Source organism: Rhipicephalus microplus, chromosome 2, assembly GCF_043290135.1.
Source record: "Rhipicephalus microplus isolate Deutch F79 chromosome 2, USDA_Rmic, whole genome shotgun sequence".
Taxonomy (NCBI): Eukaryota; Metazoa; Arthropoda; class Arachnida; order Ixodida; family Ixodidae; genus Rhipicephalus; species Rhipicephalus microplus.
This window is the reverse complement of record NC_134701.1, coordinates 50970096-50986882: the sequence shown is the minus strand read 5'-3', so window position 1 is coordinate 50986882 and position 16787 is coordinate 50970096. Positions and strand designations below refer to the sequence as shown.

At 41.5% G+C, this 16787-nt stretch overlaps 1 protein-coding gene across 2 annotated transcripts in view; it reads right to left on the bottom strand.

Moving 5' to 3' along the window:
- Positions 1–5008: 5008 nt before the first annotated feature.
- Positions 5009–16787, bottom strand: part of eas (ethanolamine kinase 1) — a 155316-nt gene continuing 143537 nt past the window's right edge. For both annotated transcript variants that reach the window (XM_075886453.1, XM_037420169.2), the window contains one exon: positions 5009–11253. In XM_075886453.1, the coding sequence (XP_075742568.1) occupies positions 11178–11253 (76 nt within the window). In that variant the 3' untranslated portion in view covers positions 5009–11177. The remainder of the gene's footprint in view (positions 11254–16787) is intronic.

Genomic DNA, 16787 nt, shown 5'->3' with positions numbered 1-16787 from the left:
TTGTAAATGCTGTGCCGTGATGGCAGAAATATTGTGTTGTCTGAATCGCACTTGTTTTTCATAGTCATCAGCATCATCTTCCTTTTAACGTATACTCTCAAGCCTCATTAAAACAGAGTTGCTAGTTGCACGAAAATGGGTTTCTTATACGCGGAAAATCGTAACAAATGTATGTTTTTAACACTACTTTCAATGGCAAGACCGCTCTTCATTCCTGTCTTATAATGCGTTGTTTCATCTACGTTTGTTATATCCTGGCTTGAGTGCAGATGGCAACTTGTAAATGTTGCTCCGTGTTGGCAGAAACTATGTGTGGTCTGGATAGCACTAGTTTTTCATAGTCATCAGCATCATCCTCCTTATAAGGTACACCCTCAAGCCTCTATAAACACAGCTGCTATTTGCATGACAATAAGTTCCTTATACCCGAAAAGTCGTAATCAACGTATGTTTTTAACACTATTTTCATTGCAAGACCACTCTTCGCTTACAGCGTTATGATGCTTCGTTTAATCCACGTTAATTATATTGAGGCTTAAGTGCAGTTAGCCCTTTGTAAATGCTGTGCCGTGATGGCAGAAACATTTTGTGGTCTGGATCGCACTTGTTTTTCATAATCAGCATCAACCTCCATATAAAGTATACTCTCAAGCCTAATTAAAACAGAGTTGCAATTTACATGACAATGGGTTCCTAATACCCGAAAAATCGTAAAAAACATATATTCTTAACTATACTTTCATTGGCAAGACCACTCTTCGTTTACTGCGTTATGATGATTCGTTTGATGCACATTGATTATATCGAGGCTTGAGTGCAGTTGGCACCTTGCAAATGCTGTGCCATGATGGCAGAAACATTGAGTAGAATGGATCGTGCTTGTTCTTCATCGTCATCAGGATCATACTCGTCATGACGTATACACTCATACCTCAGTAAAATAGAGTTGCTTTTTGCACAAAAGTGGGCATCTTATGACCGAAAATTTGAAATAAAGGAATGTTCTTAGCACCACTTTCATTGCAGGACCACTCTTCACTTACATCGTTATGATGCTCCGTTTTATCCACGTTCACTATATTGAGGCTTCAGTGCAGTTTGCACCTTGTAAATGCTGTGCCATGATCGCAGAAACATTGTGTGGTCTGGATCGCACTTATTTTTCATAGTCATCAGCATCATCCTTTTTATAACATATACTCTCAAGCCTCATTAAAACACAGTTGCTTTTTGCACGCAAATAGGTACCTTATGACCTAAAATTTGTACTAAAGGTATCTTCTTAGTACCGCTTTTAATGGCAAGACCACTCTTCATTCCTGTATTATGATGCTTCGTTTTATCCACGTTTGTTATATCGTGGCTTGAGTGCAGTTGGCACCTTGTAAATGCTGTTCTGTGTTGGCAGAAAAATTGTGTGGTACGGATCGCGCTTGTTCTTCATCGTCATGAGGGTCATACTCGTCATGACGTATACACTCATACCTCAATAAAATAGAGTTGCCTTTTGCCCAAAAGTGGGCTCCTTATGACCGAAAATTTGAAATAAAGGTATGTTCTTAGCACCACTTTCATTGCAGGACCACTCTTCGCTTGCATTGTTATGATACTTCGTTTTATCAGCGTTCATTATATTGAGGTTTTAGTGCAGTTGGCACCTTGTAAATGCTGTGCCGTGATTGCAGAAACATTGTGTGGTCTGGATCGCACTTGTTTTTTATAGTCATCAGCATCATGATCCTTATAACGTATACTCTCAAGCCTATTTAAAACACAGTTGATATTTGCCTGACAAAGGGTTCCTTATAACCGAAAAATCATAACAAATGTATGTTCTTAACACTACTTTCAATGGCAAGACCACTCTTCACTTACTGCTTTATGACGCTTTGTTTATTCCCCGTTCATTATATCGAGGCTTGAGTGCGGTTGGCGCCTTGTAAATGCTGTTCCGTGATGGCAGAAACATTGTGTGGTCTGGATCACACTTGTTTTTCATAGTTATCAGCATTATCCTTCTTATATTGTATACCCTCAAGCCACATTAAATCAGAGTTGCTATTTGCATGACAGTGGGTTCCTTATACCCGAAAAGTCATAATAAACGTATGTTCTTAACACTACTTTCAAGTCAAGACCGCATTTCATTCACTGCGTTATAATGCTTCTTTTTATCCACGTTTGTTATATCGAAGCTTGAGTGCAGTTGGCACCTTGCGAATGCTGTGCCGTATTGGCAGAAACACTGTGTGCTCTGGATCGCACTTGTTTTTCGTAGTCATGAGCATCATCCTCTTTATAAAATATACCCTCAAGCCTCATTAAAACAGAGTTGCTATTTGCATGACAGCGGGTTCCTTATAACCGAAAAGTCGTAATAAACGTGTGTCCTTAACACTACTTTCACTGCAAGGCCACTCTTCATTTACTGCGTTATGATGCTTCGTTTTATCCACATTCGTTATGTTGAGGCTTGAGTGCAGTTGGCACCTTGCAAATGTGGTGCCGTGATGGCAGAAACATTGAGTAGTATGGATCACGCTTGTTCTTCATCGTCATCAGGATAATACTTGTCATGACATATACACTCATACCTCAATAAAATAGAGTTGATACTTGCAGGAAATTGGTTACCCCATGACCGAAATTTTGTAATAAAAGTATGTTCTTAGCACCACTTTCATTGCAAAACCCCTCTTCCCTTACAGCATTATGATGCTTTGTTTATTCCTCGTTCAATATATCGAAGCTTGAGTGCAGTTGGAACCTGGTAAGTGCTGTGCCATAAAGACAGAATTATTGTGTGGTCTAGATTGCACTTGTTTTTCATAGTCATCAGTATCATCCTCATTATAACATATACCCTCGAGCCTCATTAAACAGAGTTGCTATTTGCACTCAAATGGGTTCTTTATACCCAAAAAATCTTATCCTTGCAAGTGTATGTTCTTATGACTACTTTCATTGCAAGACCACTCTTCACTTACTGCGTTAGAATGTTGCGTTTGATCCATGTTCGTTATATCGAGGTTTCAGTGCAGTTGGCACTTTGCAAATGCTGTGCCGTGATGGCAGAAACATTGTGTGGTACGGATCGCGCTTTTTCTTCATGGTCATCAGGATCATACTCGTCATGACGTATACACTCATACCTCAGTAGAGTTGCTTTTTGCCCAAGAGTGGGTACCTAATAACCGAAAATTTGAAATAAATGTATGTTCTTAGCACCACTTTCATTGCAGGACCACTCTTTACTTATAGCGTTATGATGCTTTGTTTTATCCACATTCATTATATTGAGGCTTCAATGCAGTTGGCACCTTGTAAATGCTGTGCCGTGATCGCAGAAACATTGCGTGCTCTGGATCGTACTTGTTTTTCATAGTCAGCATCATCCTCCTTATAACGTATACTCTCAAGCCTCATTAAAACACAGTTGCCATTTGCCTGACAAAGGGTTCCTTATACCCGAAAAATCGTCAAAATTGTATGTTCTTAACACTACTTTCAATGGCAAGACCACCTTTCACTTACTGCGTTCATATGCTTTGTTTATTCCCTGTTCTTTATATCGAGGCTTGAGTGCCGTTGGCGCCTTGTAAATGCTATTCCGTGATGGCAGAAACATTTTGTGGTCTGGACCACACTTGTTCTTCATCGTCACCAGGATCATACTTGTCACGACATATACACTTATACCTCAATAAAATAGAGTTGCTACTTGCAGGAAAATGGGTACTCTATGACCGAAAATTTGTAATTATTGTAGGTTTTTAGCACCACTTTCATCGCAAGACCACTCTTCGCTTACAGCGTTATGATGCTTCGATTTATCCACGTTCATTATATTGAGGCTTGAGTGCAGTTGGAACCTTGTAAATGGTGTGCCATGATGGCAGAAACATTGTGCGGCCTCGATCGCACTTGCTTTTCATAGTCATCAACATCGCACTCGACATAAAGTATACACTCATAACCCATTAGAACAAAGTTGCTACACTCAAGCCTTGATATATTAAACCTGGATAAAATGAGACATCATAACGCAGTAAATGAAGAATGGTCTTGCAGTGAGAGTAGTGCTAAGAACATACCTTGATTACGAATTTTCAGATATACTTATTTCTGCAAAACTTATTTTCATTCAAAAATGAAAATACACACACACCCATTTTGAGCAGAAAACTGCGAGAAAGACAGTACACAAAGCCAGCAAGAAGGCTTGTGTAGAGGCCACGTATGCCAATTGATCTTGTTGGATCTCGAAAGAATGACACAAACAGTGGGAGGCATGCCGTATATAGGTGCAAACACTTCACACCGTATGAAGAAAATCCGTCCGCATCTTCACACGGGGGTAACTAGATCAAGTGCATCGTAGAGTGGTGGAGTTATCGCATGAATCTTGCATAATTGGATATTGTTTCGTAATGCTTGATTGTTACTTCGTCTTTGTTATTTTTATGTATTGGATGAAGGAGAAGCGTTGCCTTCAACAATTGGTGGGACACTGATGTTGGGTTGTGCCCGACTACTTTTGAATGTACTCTTGCTTCCATTGCATCTGCTTGAGTCAAAAATCTGCTTGAGTCAAGTCAAGCGAAAGTGAAGTAAAGAAGCCCTTGGTTGAATTCCATACGCGTAATTCAGTGCATACATATGGCCAGTGGACAGTTGTGCAGTGTAAGCAGTTGGTTTTTACTAGTAGACACTGCCTGTGTCGGCCTTGCAAGACACGAGATACGAGAGAGCGACAATCTATACTAGCGACCTTGTGCGTATCCTCATAAGCAGTCCACAACTTTGACACGAAAATGTCAACTGGAAGCACGACGAATGATTAAGCTTGATGATAGTACAACAAGAAAGCTGCCACGCTGTTGTTCACAGTGGACCACCACGGTATGTCGCCATAGCAGAGGATGTGCAGAAAGTAGCACAAAATCTGACTGCAGCACTGCTAGTTGTCGCGACCGATGTTCGGCCCATCCTCCCACGCTGGCGGAGATACGGAGTTTTAAAACTGAGTTTATTCTCGTAACGTTGGGTAACATTTCATCTCAACTTGATGCTTGTATAAAGCAAAGAACTATACTACAGCTAGGATCACAGCATGTCCATGTTACAAAAAGACACAGTGCTTTTTACTAGGCTCGGGCGAATAGTGAATTTTAGGTTTGAAACAATTTGGAATATCACACGTTGTAAAGCAAAAATGGCATATTTGTAATGACCTAACCAATCTGCCCACTATACATATGTATTTATTCAAAACAAGGCCTGTGCAAATGCCACTTTTGTGGTTCAAAGGAAGTGGAAACAACTTTGAATAGTAGCAGAATTTGACTTTTGATAGAATGCAAGTGATAACCTGTAATATATGTTACATTTTAATAGTTACTACCCTTAGAACATATAAGGCAGTAATGTCAAAAACTATGAATCAATGTGAGGGTGACAGTTTCATTTAACGTTGAAGTGAGGCTTCGGGGCAGTGTGGATTTCCAATCACTAGATGTTTTTTTGGCTTAGCATTCCTCCACTGCAGTGAAGCCATTTTTATGAAGGTTACATGCGGACTAATATACATCCATTTGTTCATTTCGAATACTTCAAAATTTTCAGCAATACTGTGATATTCGTTCGAATATTCAAGGCATTCAAATATTCCCACAAGTCAACTTTTCAATCATCTGAGTGCATGTGGCCAGAAATTAAATACGGGTAATGAAAACAAAATCTCACTTGACTAAATGAACACTCTTTGAGCTTTCAGGACTCTCAGTGATTAAGCTGAAAACTACAATTGCTGCATCTCTAATGAACCACACTCGACATTGCTGCCTTAACTTTTGCATTGTGCAACTTACATCTTTATGCCACATTATTAAAGTGATTCAGATCACACAAAAAAAACTGTCGTTGTACCACCAGATTCTGCTTCTGCAGTTAGGTGAGTATTGAAAACCCGTGTTCACATGCTTTTAGTGCAGATTTGCTTGCTAACAGCACAGAACAATGAACTTGTCAAAAAGAGATCTGCCTGTCCTTCTAACAATAGGGCCCCGTATAAAGATGGAGGGATCCCATCTCCTTATATAAATACTGAAAAGTGTTCCTACTTTTGTACCCTCAACACTGTATTATATACAGAAGGAAATGCACTAACTTCACTCAACAATATTTTTATGTATATGTTTCTAAAGTACCGATCAAAGTCAATTCGGCACTGGCTGCAAAATACAGCAATAAGAAATGCTGCATGGTCAAGCACTCAATGCTGAGGAATGTATACAGCACACACACCTGATCCCAGCCTTTTTACATGTACTCTGGCTATCCAGTTAATAAAACAGGAAATCAAAACCACCAGTCAATGGTACATCATTTCAACAGGACACAACACAAAAATCCAAATGAGCAACAACTAAAGATTATACTGTTCAGCACTTACCCAGGACTCATTCTCTTTCTTTTCTCAAAATGGCACACACAAACCATTCATGCTTCCGTCCGTAAACTCGCAGTTTCACCCGCAAGGACAACTACATTAGCCTGTTACATTCAGTAGTGGCATTGAAAAGAAAGACACATCAAGGAAGAATACTTCCATAACAAATTCCATAGAAGGAACAGTATAACAATAAAAATGATTAAACAGAAACAACAACTGATATCTGAAAAGAAGGCCAAACACTGTAACAGCACTTACAACTGGACAATAAACCTTCTGAGAAGGGCAAAAAAAGAAAGTCAACAAACTTGCAGAATAGACAATTTCCATGTGTGCAAGATCATTCTGATGGTCATATCAAGCAATAATATACAAACAATTTCGATCAGATTGATATTCACAAGGAAAAAATTCATGTTGTAGTGGGAGTTGGCTTCACCGCACACAAGTGATTTTGCCACTGTCACCCGAGGCCATTTCAGAGGCGCTCATAGTCGAGGAACTGAACCCAAATAAACACTAAAATTTGGTTTGTTTCTTCCTGCACAACAGAAGTGTGTGCTTGTACTAAGAAGAATACTATTCTGAAATAGATGGCGAACAGTAAGATGACAAGTTTTGCTCTGAACAAGGCTCTTCACCAGCTCCTCCTGATATCTCACATGATGTAAAAACAAGCAGAAGAAAAAAAATGCACCCTCCAGAAAAAGTATAGAGGATCACTAAAGCTCAAAAACGTTTTCATGCCTGTGCGAAAAAACACACAAGCATTGGATGATCTGTCGTGTTATCTGCCCTCCGAACAAAACATGCACATGATCAACTTGGCTCGTCTTTTGTCCCTAATGAACTGATTAGAAAACCATGGTAGCTACAAATTCAAAACTAACTTTTTTGTTGTCAGTGAGAAACACTGACCCTGATAACAATCTTGTCAGCCACTTCTCAGCCAAGCTCAACAGCTCCCATAAAAAGAAAAACCATAGCATCAAAGAGCAAAAAAATAAAAAAACAAAACCAGTAAACTAAACATTGTTACCAAAACGAGCTCATCTGCTGGCAGTTGTGTGAAGATGCAGCAAGACGTGTCTTTGTATGGCACGCAAAAATCAAATTTTCAGTTTGCTTTTTCAGTTTTTTTTTATAGTTTTCACTTATCATTTATAGCCTGTCATAACTTTTACCAATCAAAGCTAATACATCCAAACTCGGAAGAGAACTTGTCTGTGATATATTTCCTTTGTGTGTGTTTGGTCTGTGCATATTTGCATGCAGTGGCTTTCAAAGCAAAAGATAGCGTACAGCAAAGGACACTGCAATTATTGCACGAAGCATACGCTCAACTTCTTTGGGTTACAGTACTTGAACAAGTGACAAAGTGCCGCATGATGTGCACTGTTGCGACACTAGACGTGCAGAAGTAGTGTTTCATCCAACCAACTTGTTTCATTTAACTGCTCTGTGAAGGTGAAAAACAAACAAAAAAAAGGTTTTGCTTTCCACAAGTTGCATCTCTGCCTGCACAACCAATCACAGTGGTCCCTGAAGTGCTTTTAAGCAATTGCAGGGAGAGCATGAACTCAAGATGAATGCTGAAAATGCTTCTTGGCCGACACTTTATGAAAGGCAGGCTTTTACTTTTTTCCCTGAAGTCGGTGCAGCTTGGTGACATTTCTGTTCCGTTGATGTAATAAAGTGGCCAATTTTTAAAAGTGCTTTTTTAATTTTTTTGAAAAAATATATACAAGGTATGCTGAAAAGCTTGTGAACTTCCACATTTAAACTGTGTGCAGAAGGGTTTATAACAAAAAATTTTATTTTCTCTAAGGCACACACTAGCTGAGTTATTTCAGTGGCATTTTTCAGTGATGAGTGGTGGCCATCTTTCAATGCTGCCCTAAAGGTTTCCCTAGCTCGTGGAAAAAGCACATCACTAATAAGTCATGGTCTTCATTAATGTATTATGCTTTTGAATTAAACATGTCTTTGCTATATTAACACATATTTAGGTTGCATAAAAAAACACAAACGAATGAAATTACACAGGACTTTTGTCCATGTTTTTTTTTTTACGCAGCCCATATATACGTTCCAAGACTGCACGAACTAGCCCAAAGAAAGCTTTACACTATTGACAGTCTGCAATTTTTCAATGAAAAGCCTACTTCAGTTGAACACCTTATAATGCAGAGTGAGAGTTATGCACAGAATTCTGCTGCTTCTAAAGGCCTCTCGCCTCTATAACACACACAAAAAAAGAGCAGTAGGCGATTCGCTGTCGGAAGTATGCAGGCTTAATGCTTGTATGAAAGGGGCCCATTTGCTACTTATTAGGGCCCGGAACCACCTTTCCAAGTAATCATCGAATGAACCCAATGTTACTGGCTCACGAATGTATTGCCAAACAGATTTCTCGAATCCATCAAGAATGAGACTGAAGTAGCAGGGATTGGTCGAAACCTTTCAGAACTTTCTCTCTTCGCTCGTCCCAAGGAATGCACTCAAGCCTACACAGAGAACCATCTCGATATATGCACGATGACCTTGAGCGTTGTTTTTTCTGTTGTGGTTCCAGTGCACGACTGTGGCTCACTGTGCAATGTCGGCAAACTACAAAGCTGGCCCATGGTGGCTCCTACCGTCTGGTTCAAAGAGCGCTCCTCTTGGTGTATGCTCGTCATAGGTCGGCGAACTCACTCATAGTCACTCACTCAGACTCACTCAGATTGAGCCATGTGTTTGAGTGAGTCTGAGTGAGTCCAAAGTGCAGAATATATTTCTTGAGTGAGTTCCACTTTATTTTGCAGACGTAAGGTCCTATCTAGTTATCTTCAGCATTACTATCAGCCTTACCTGGTTCATGTTTATACTCGCGCCTACTCACAGGTGTTCCAAAGCAGTGTCTTTCATACACAGTTTCAATATTTATTAATTAGAGGCGTGAATAACCCATTAGGGTGCCTTGACCTCCCCCCACAAACTCTTCCAGGAAATTTCTTGATGATAATTATCTTGTGCTGTCATCTTTTACAAGAGAAATGACGTTACTGGTTTGGAAACACTCAGAACACTCAATCAAAGATACTGTGTCAAACGGCACCAAGAAGAGCACCGATTATTTGACATACTGATGTTAAACAGCATTGACACCACGGTCGAGGAATCTAATTAGACTCACTCAAATAGAACCGTGAATCTGAGTCTGAGTGAGCCCGTGTGAGTAACGTTTTGGCGAGTTTTACTTTGAGTGAGTCCGTCTGAAAAACATTTTCGTCAGTATGAGTCCAAGTGAGTCTGGCTGAGGAAAACTTTCGTGAGTCTGAGTGAGCCCAAAGCAAAAATATATTTAATGAGCGAGTCTGAGTGAACTCCACAAGTTTTGTTGACCTATGATACCTATGGGAGCAATCTGCTGGATGACGACATACAACAGTGAGGATGGAACCCTGTTTTAATAAGCGAGGAGGCTTCAGAAAGCTGTGACTTCGCACTTCACTTATAAATGCTCCTTGCCAGGCACAACTGCAAGATTTGGCTGAGCTGCTCAAAGCAGCGCTTGCTTTGCACCCGACATGTTTCCCCACCAAGCGGTTCATGACCCCTTTAAGAAATTACTTTTCATAATTTTTTGTGCAGGATTTATACATTGAAAGATAACCATATGCAGCTTCCTGAGATACTTCTGTGATACTTGGGCCTGTGACGTGGTGATTTTTTTAGTGTGTAGCATCATTCGAGGACAGAAGAAAGTGAATTTTAGCTGACTTTAGAAAAATTTATTTTAAATTGCAGGCAGTGTGCTCCACTATAATATTTAGCTCCCATGTTCTCTGGAGCCTCAACTACAGATCGGCATTTTCTGAACATGCTCAAAAAGTGCTGCAGGGCCCTTTCAAGAAGTTTTTTTGCGTTGGCAACCAAGTAGTCCTCCATATCGCCCACTAATATAGGCGCAAGATAGTGGAGATGCATTTTTCAGGTGTAAAGCCTCAAAAAACATACTTTCATTCATTTTCCCCTTAGGTAGCCGGCATATGTCACGCTTTGCAATAGTTTTATAACCGTTTTAACTATAACTTATGACTTGCATCTTACATAGCTACACCTATCAAAAGTGTTTGACCCGCCGCTGCGGTAGATTCCCTTCCTTTCATTTTCTCAATTTCTCACCGTGGGCAGGCTAAAAGCAGTTCAAGAGCAAAGACAAGAAAAACGAGGCGTCAAAAACTTGCAAAGCTGCAACGAACACATGAAAGTGTGTAAACTCAACAGAAGAGCTGCATCCTAAACAACTCTTCACCATTTCTCACCTGCCACGGCACTAAACATCACATTTCCCTCATAAAACAAGTACTCTCAGTCGATAGCAAGACACACAGCCCGTAGCTTGCGTAAGGCACTGAAAAAACCAGTTAAAAAAGAACAAACTTGTGCAACAAAACTTAAATACAAACAGGGTGTAGCAAAAATATCTGGTACACTCTTTGGCCATTGTTGGAGACCTACAAAAACTCTCTAAGCCTCCGTTGTGGTGAACAAACACACGTGTGTGACAAGAGTCGTCAACCTAGACAGGCAGCAGTGCGATGTGCCTGACTACTGAATATCTTGCAAACCAGATGGTTCGGTAAGTCAAGACCATTTTCCCCATCGGCCGAGGTAGGTCGCATCGTGGGTCAGTTCTGTCGGTGGGGGCGTGCACTTTGAAACCGGACAGCTGCTCTTAGGAAGGCGGCAGTTTCAAGTCTATGAATTCAGCCTTGTGCCTCTTGTACATGTCCAGCCGCTCCAAGGCAAATCTGGAAAAGTGAAGTACACTATTGCATGATCTGGTTACACTCATCTTAAACATGTTAACTCGCACAAAAGAACCTTTAACTTCTAAAAAAAATCGCAAGTGATGAGAACAAAGAGTGGGAGGAAAGTGCGCTCTAACCGTGGTGTTAATAATACAAGATCTCGAGAAAAAGCTAGACCAGAAAAAAAAAAGTACCAATTACGACAGCCCCCGCACAGTGAACCCTTGTGCCAGCCGCATGGACACTACGCAAACACAACTAACATAGCTGGCTTAGGTCAGCTGATTAAAACTGAATTTTATTGTCTAGAAAGTCATGGGAGCTGGTAACCTTCTTGGTTTCGCAACTGGGCGGTGATCTCACAGTCAAAGGTGAAAGGATGTCTGAGTGTGAGATCTGGAGATCTTTCAGTTCGAGGAGATCGGGTTGTGTCACCAGAGGTGTTTTGAAATCAAAAGCAGTGAAAAAACATGATAAATCGATACAAGCCAAGCTTTTAAGATGGAAAAGCAACATTCCTGGTTTTCAATGTACATTTTGTGTTTCCACTACGTTTAGTTGCAAGTGAAATCACCAAGAAGGCCTGAATGACTGTGACTGCTATAAAAAAAATTTTTGTTGTTCATGGCCAGTAAAGCTCGTTCCTATTCTAATAGAATAGGAACGAGTAAAGCTCGTTCCTATTCTAAAGGAACGAGCTTTACCACATTTTGCAAATGAGTGCAGTTATTACAAATGAAGTGTCACACCATGGCAGTTGCGAATACACTTAGGACCTAAAATCATTTGCCTACTGCAGTATTGCCGAGCGCTTTTTAAATTCAAGATTGGCTACCTACATTAATTACAGCGTCGATATTCAACTTGGAAAAAAAAAGTCGTTTCGCTATACAGTTTTCCAGTGCAAATCTCGCCATGAAAATGGGCTTGCACACTGAAGGAGGTTTATTAAAAAATTTCTAATGGTTTGTAGTTTGGGGTGCAGGGATGGACCTGTTATACATAGGAAAATAGGGTATCAATCCAAACGGGACCCTAAACGTCTTCAAATTGTTGGAGGCCCCTCGTTCGAGGCCCCTTGGCCCTCATGCCAGTCTTACTGTTGAGTATCATGTTCAGCATGCTTCTTAGGCTACTCCAGCACCAGACTCCATGCTCAACAGTGTTTATCCTCCCCAGGTTTGTGCAGAGCAACAGGTCTTTCTGTTTCACTGCAGGGGTCGCGTTGATGAAGGGGATTTGCTTTACTTAGGTGTCTGTGCTATCCACAGTTCACAGAGAAGAGAATTGGGACCGAGCTGGCAGGCATGACAAGCAATCAGGTCATGCCATTTGTGCAGTTTCATATCTTTAATAAATAAACAACACTTTGTTTCTATGCCCATAGCTCCCCTGTGTGTGCCTATTCCTTACGAGGACTACTTCCATTTTTTTGTGATTGTTACCGCTAGCCCCAACGAGTCTGATACTACAGCTGATCCCGGATATACTAAACTATTGAGTATATCAAACAGTTGAACAATCCCCTTAAATTTCCCATGCAGAAGTTTGCGACAGCTGCACACGTATATCGAACTCCCACACAGCGGAACATCCGCTATATCGAATTCTATGCCGCGCCAAAGCTCAGAAAAAGCATTTTGTCCAACAAACATCGATCATTTTTCTCCGGCATTCTGACAAGTTCGATTTCTATTCACATGTAGGTGACAAAGAGGCAGTGTTATTTCATCGCGTTGATCTGGTTGGTTGTGCGGCACTTCTGGGTGTACTAGTTTGCTTGATGCGTGATCTGCAAGTATTAATGCACGAACAAAGTATTCTTCAACAAAGACAAGAATGGCACGAAGACAAGAATGCCACGTGACTCAGAGATCCTGTTGTAACATTCGCATTACCTTCCTCGTGTACTCGCGCCCATTGGCATGTAGGCCAAAAAAGCATGGCCTTCGAAACGTGCTACCTTGCGATGTATTTTGGGGTTTTCGGTTTTGGAATGCACCTCTCCGAGGCTAAACTTTTTCTAGCTTTTCGTGCTAAAACAGCGGCTGCCTGCTGCAAAACCACAAGTGACATTGCTATTGCCAACATGTCGATGGTGGGGGCTTACTTCTTTCTTGTTTGTAAGCAGTGTTGTTTCTGCGGCTGGTGGACTACTCACCTTGTTCCTGAGAAATCCTCACTCTGGAGTCGAACTGAAAATTGACCCACTTGTGGCAATAAAACTTATGACAGATGCTTGGAGCGACGTCCCGTAAAGCATCGTGGTAAACTCTTTTGCGCTTTACTGCCAGGTGTTGATTTAGGGTGTGTCATGACCAACAACAAGAGAAGTTAACAAAGCACAAGAAAGAATGCAAAGAGGCAAAGCTGCTGGTGAGGATAAGGTAACAACAGATCTGTTGAAAGATGATGAAGAGAGTGTGTTAGAAAAACTGGCCACTTTGTATACAAAGTGCCTCTTGATGGAAAGAGTATCAAAACCTTGGGAAAATGCCAACATTATCTTAATCCATAAGAAAGGGGATGTCAAGGAGTTGAAAAATTACAGGCCCATCAGCTTACTGTCCGTTCTTTACAAGCTATTTACAAAAGTAATAGCTAATAAAGTTAGGATGACATTAGAGTTCAATCACCCAATGATAGATTAACGATAGACCAACGAGCTACCCAACGATAGACCACATTTTATCTATCAATCAGGTGATAGAGAAATGTGTGGAATGCAACCAACCCCTATACATAGTCTTAAAAGATTACGAGAAATCATTTGACTTGGTTGAGATACAACGGATATATCGAACTTGAAGGGGATCGCGAATTAGTTCGATATATAAAAAATTCGATATAAAAAGTAGAGGTCCCGAGAACTTACCTGTAGCGAATCATCTTACAATAGGTGCATTGAAGAATGACAGCTAATTCCGTATGTATGCCGCAACATAATGATTTATTTGCGTGAAAAAAAAATTGCTAACCTTAGCCTGCTCCTTTATTTTTGAAATGTTGAAGATGCTAGTCTCGATCTTATCACAACTCGCGAAACGTGTCGTCAATGCGCTCGCCATCGTCTTCACCGGTTTCCACAAGTTCCGCCATCTCGAAGCATGCCTTGCGGGAAGCAGTTGACCACTGTGTCCGCCTTTACGTCTCATCATCATCATCAGCCTGACTACGTCCACTACAGGACAAAGGCCTCTCCCATGTTCCACCAGTCAAGTCGGTCGTGTGCTTGCTACTGCCACTTTATACCCGCGAACTTCCTAGTCTCATCTGCCCACCTAACCTTCTGTCTCCCCCTAACCCACTTGCCTTTCTCTAGAAATCCAGTTAGTTACCCTTAATGACCAGTGGCTATCCTGTCTATGTGCTACATGCCCCGCCCATGTCCATTTCCTCTTTTTTATTTCAACTATGATATCCTTAACCCCGGTTTGTTCCCTAATCCCCTCTACTCTCTTCTTGTCTCTTAAGGTTACACCTACCATTTTCCTTTCTATTGCTAGCTGCATCGTCCTCAATTTGAGCTGAACCCTCTTTGTAAGTCTCCTGGTTTTTGCTTTGTAGCTAAGTACTGGCAAGATGCAGCTTAGAAACACCTTCCTTTTGAGGGATAGTGGCGTTCTATCTGTCGTGAGTTGAGAGTGCTTGCGAAATGTGCTCCAGCCCATTCTTATTCTTCTAGTTAGTTCAGTCTCGTGGTTCGTCTCCGCAGTTATTACCTGTCCTAAGTAGACATAAGTCTTTTACAACTTCAAGTTCACTATTACCTATCTCAAAGCACTGTTCATGTCTCGCCAGGCATTAAAGATCTCCGCGGGAGAAAACTTCTCAGAGATTTCCGGCCACTTTTTCGACATCCATTGCTGGATGTCCTCGCTGCTGACAGCTTCGCTTTCTCCAAAAATGGTTTTGCCAACATGTCATAGCGCTGCTTAAATCGGTGAAGCCACCCGTTGTTGTCGGCGAAGTTGTTTCACCAAGTACAGCGGCAAATTATTTGGCCTTGGCAATCAGCATCTGGCCATCCACCGGAATGTTGCTTGTGCTCACTTCTAAAAATTAGGCATACAGTGTCTTTTCTACATTTACCGTTGGCAGAAGCACGCACATGAGAAGCTCCCCGACGTTTGCTGCTCCGCGGGCATTGCCTTGGCATTTGCCTTTTTTTTAGCAAGGTACTCAGAGTGCTCCGTGGTATCCTGAAGTCGTCTGTGACGGTCGAACATTTCTCACCCACCTCAACACGCTGAATAGCCTTCAACTTTGTCGCAAAGTCAAGGCTCTTGTGCTTCTTGATGCTGGCCATAGCTACACGAGAAGTCGACAATTCAACGAATCCGCATCGGCTTTGCACACACCATGCATGTAAAAAAGAAATGCTGCACAATGGGTGGTACGTGGGCGACGCGACAGCTTGAGAGCAACAAAGCGTGAGAGCAACAAAGCGCTCGAGAGGCGATGGTGGTGGTAGTGGTTAGAAGAGAAAAAAGGCACCTAATTTCTGCAGCCCGGTAGGGAGCACGGCACAGTGCCTAAGGTGATGGCTACCTGCGGGGGCAACAGCAAAAGGCGTGAGCTACGGTTGGCTGATCAAACCTCGCAGAACAGCAACAAAAAATAAAAGAGAAGGCAAAAGGAGGAGGACGTCGGCTCCTTCGTTCCTGCTCTCCGAGCCGAAGCGTACGCGGCGAAAGCATGAAAGAGAGGAAGAGAATTGAAAGAAAAAAAAAACTTTCTGCAATTTGGAGATGCGCAGTCCGAGCCCTCTCGCCCTTGCCTTTTTTTCGAGCGTTTGGGATATTGGCGGAGGCGTGGTGCCGCAAGGGCGGAGGTCGTTGGGTGCCACTGCTAGTGCCAAAGCGCACCTTCCAGCTTGCGCGGCGTTCGATATATCCAAAGGCGGGTAAAAATGCCGTACGATTTAAACGTGCGAATTTTCACACTTTTACAAAGGAATTTCAAGGGAATAACTTGCCAGTTGATTATACTCAAAAATTCGATACATGTGGGTTCGTTATAGCTGTGTTCGACTGTATCAGCAGTGATTCAGAATCAGGACATTGATGAAGTCTGTAAAACATACTGGAAGAAATCTACAGTGGATCCACAACCACAATAATCCTCCATAAAGAAAGCAACAGAATACCAATAAAGAAGGGTGTAAGGCAGCGAGACACGATCTCTTCAATGCTATTCACCTTGTGTTTACAAGAAGGTTCTCAGGGCCCTAGATTGGTAAGAGATGAGAATAAGAGTTAATGAAGTGTACCTTGCTAACTTGCTATTTGCTGATGACATTGATGAGTAACTCAGGGGACAAATTACAGCTCCTGATTACTGAACTGGACACTGCAAGCTAAAAGTTAGGTCTGAAAAGTAATATGCATAAAACTAAAGCAATGTGCAACAGTCTCGGCAGAAAACAGCGATTTGTGATAAGTGGCGAGACACTGGAATTTGTAAAGGGATACGTCTTCTCAGGACAGGTAGTAACCCCGGATCCGAACGATGAGAGTAAACTAACTAGAACA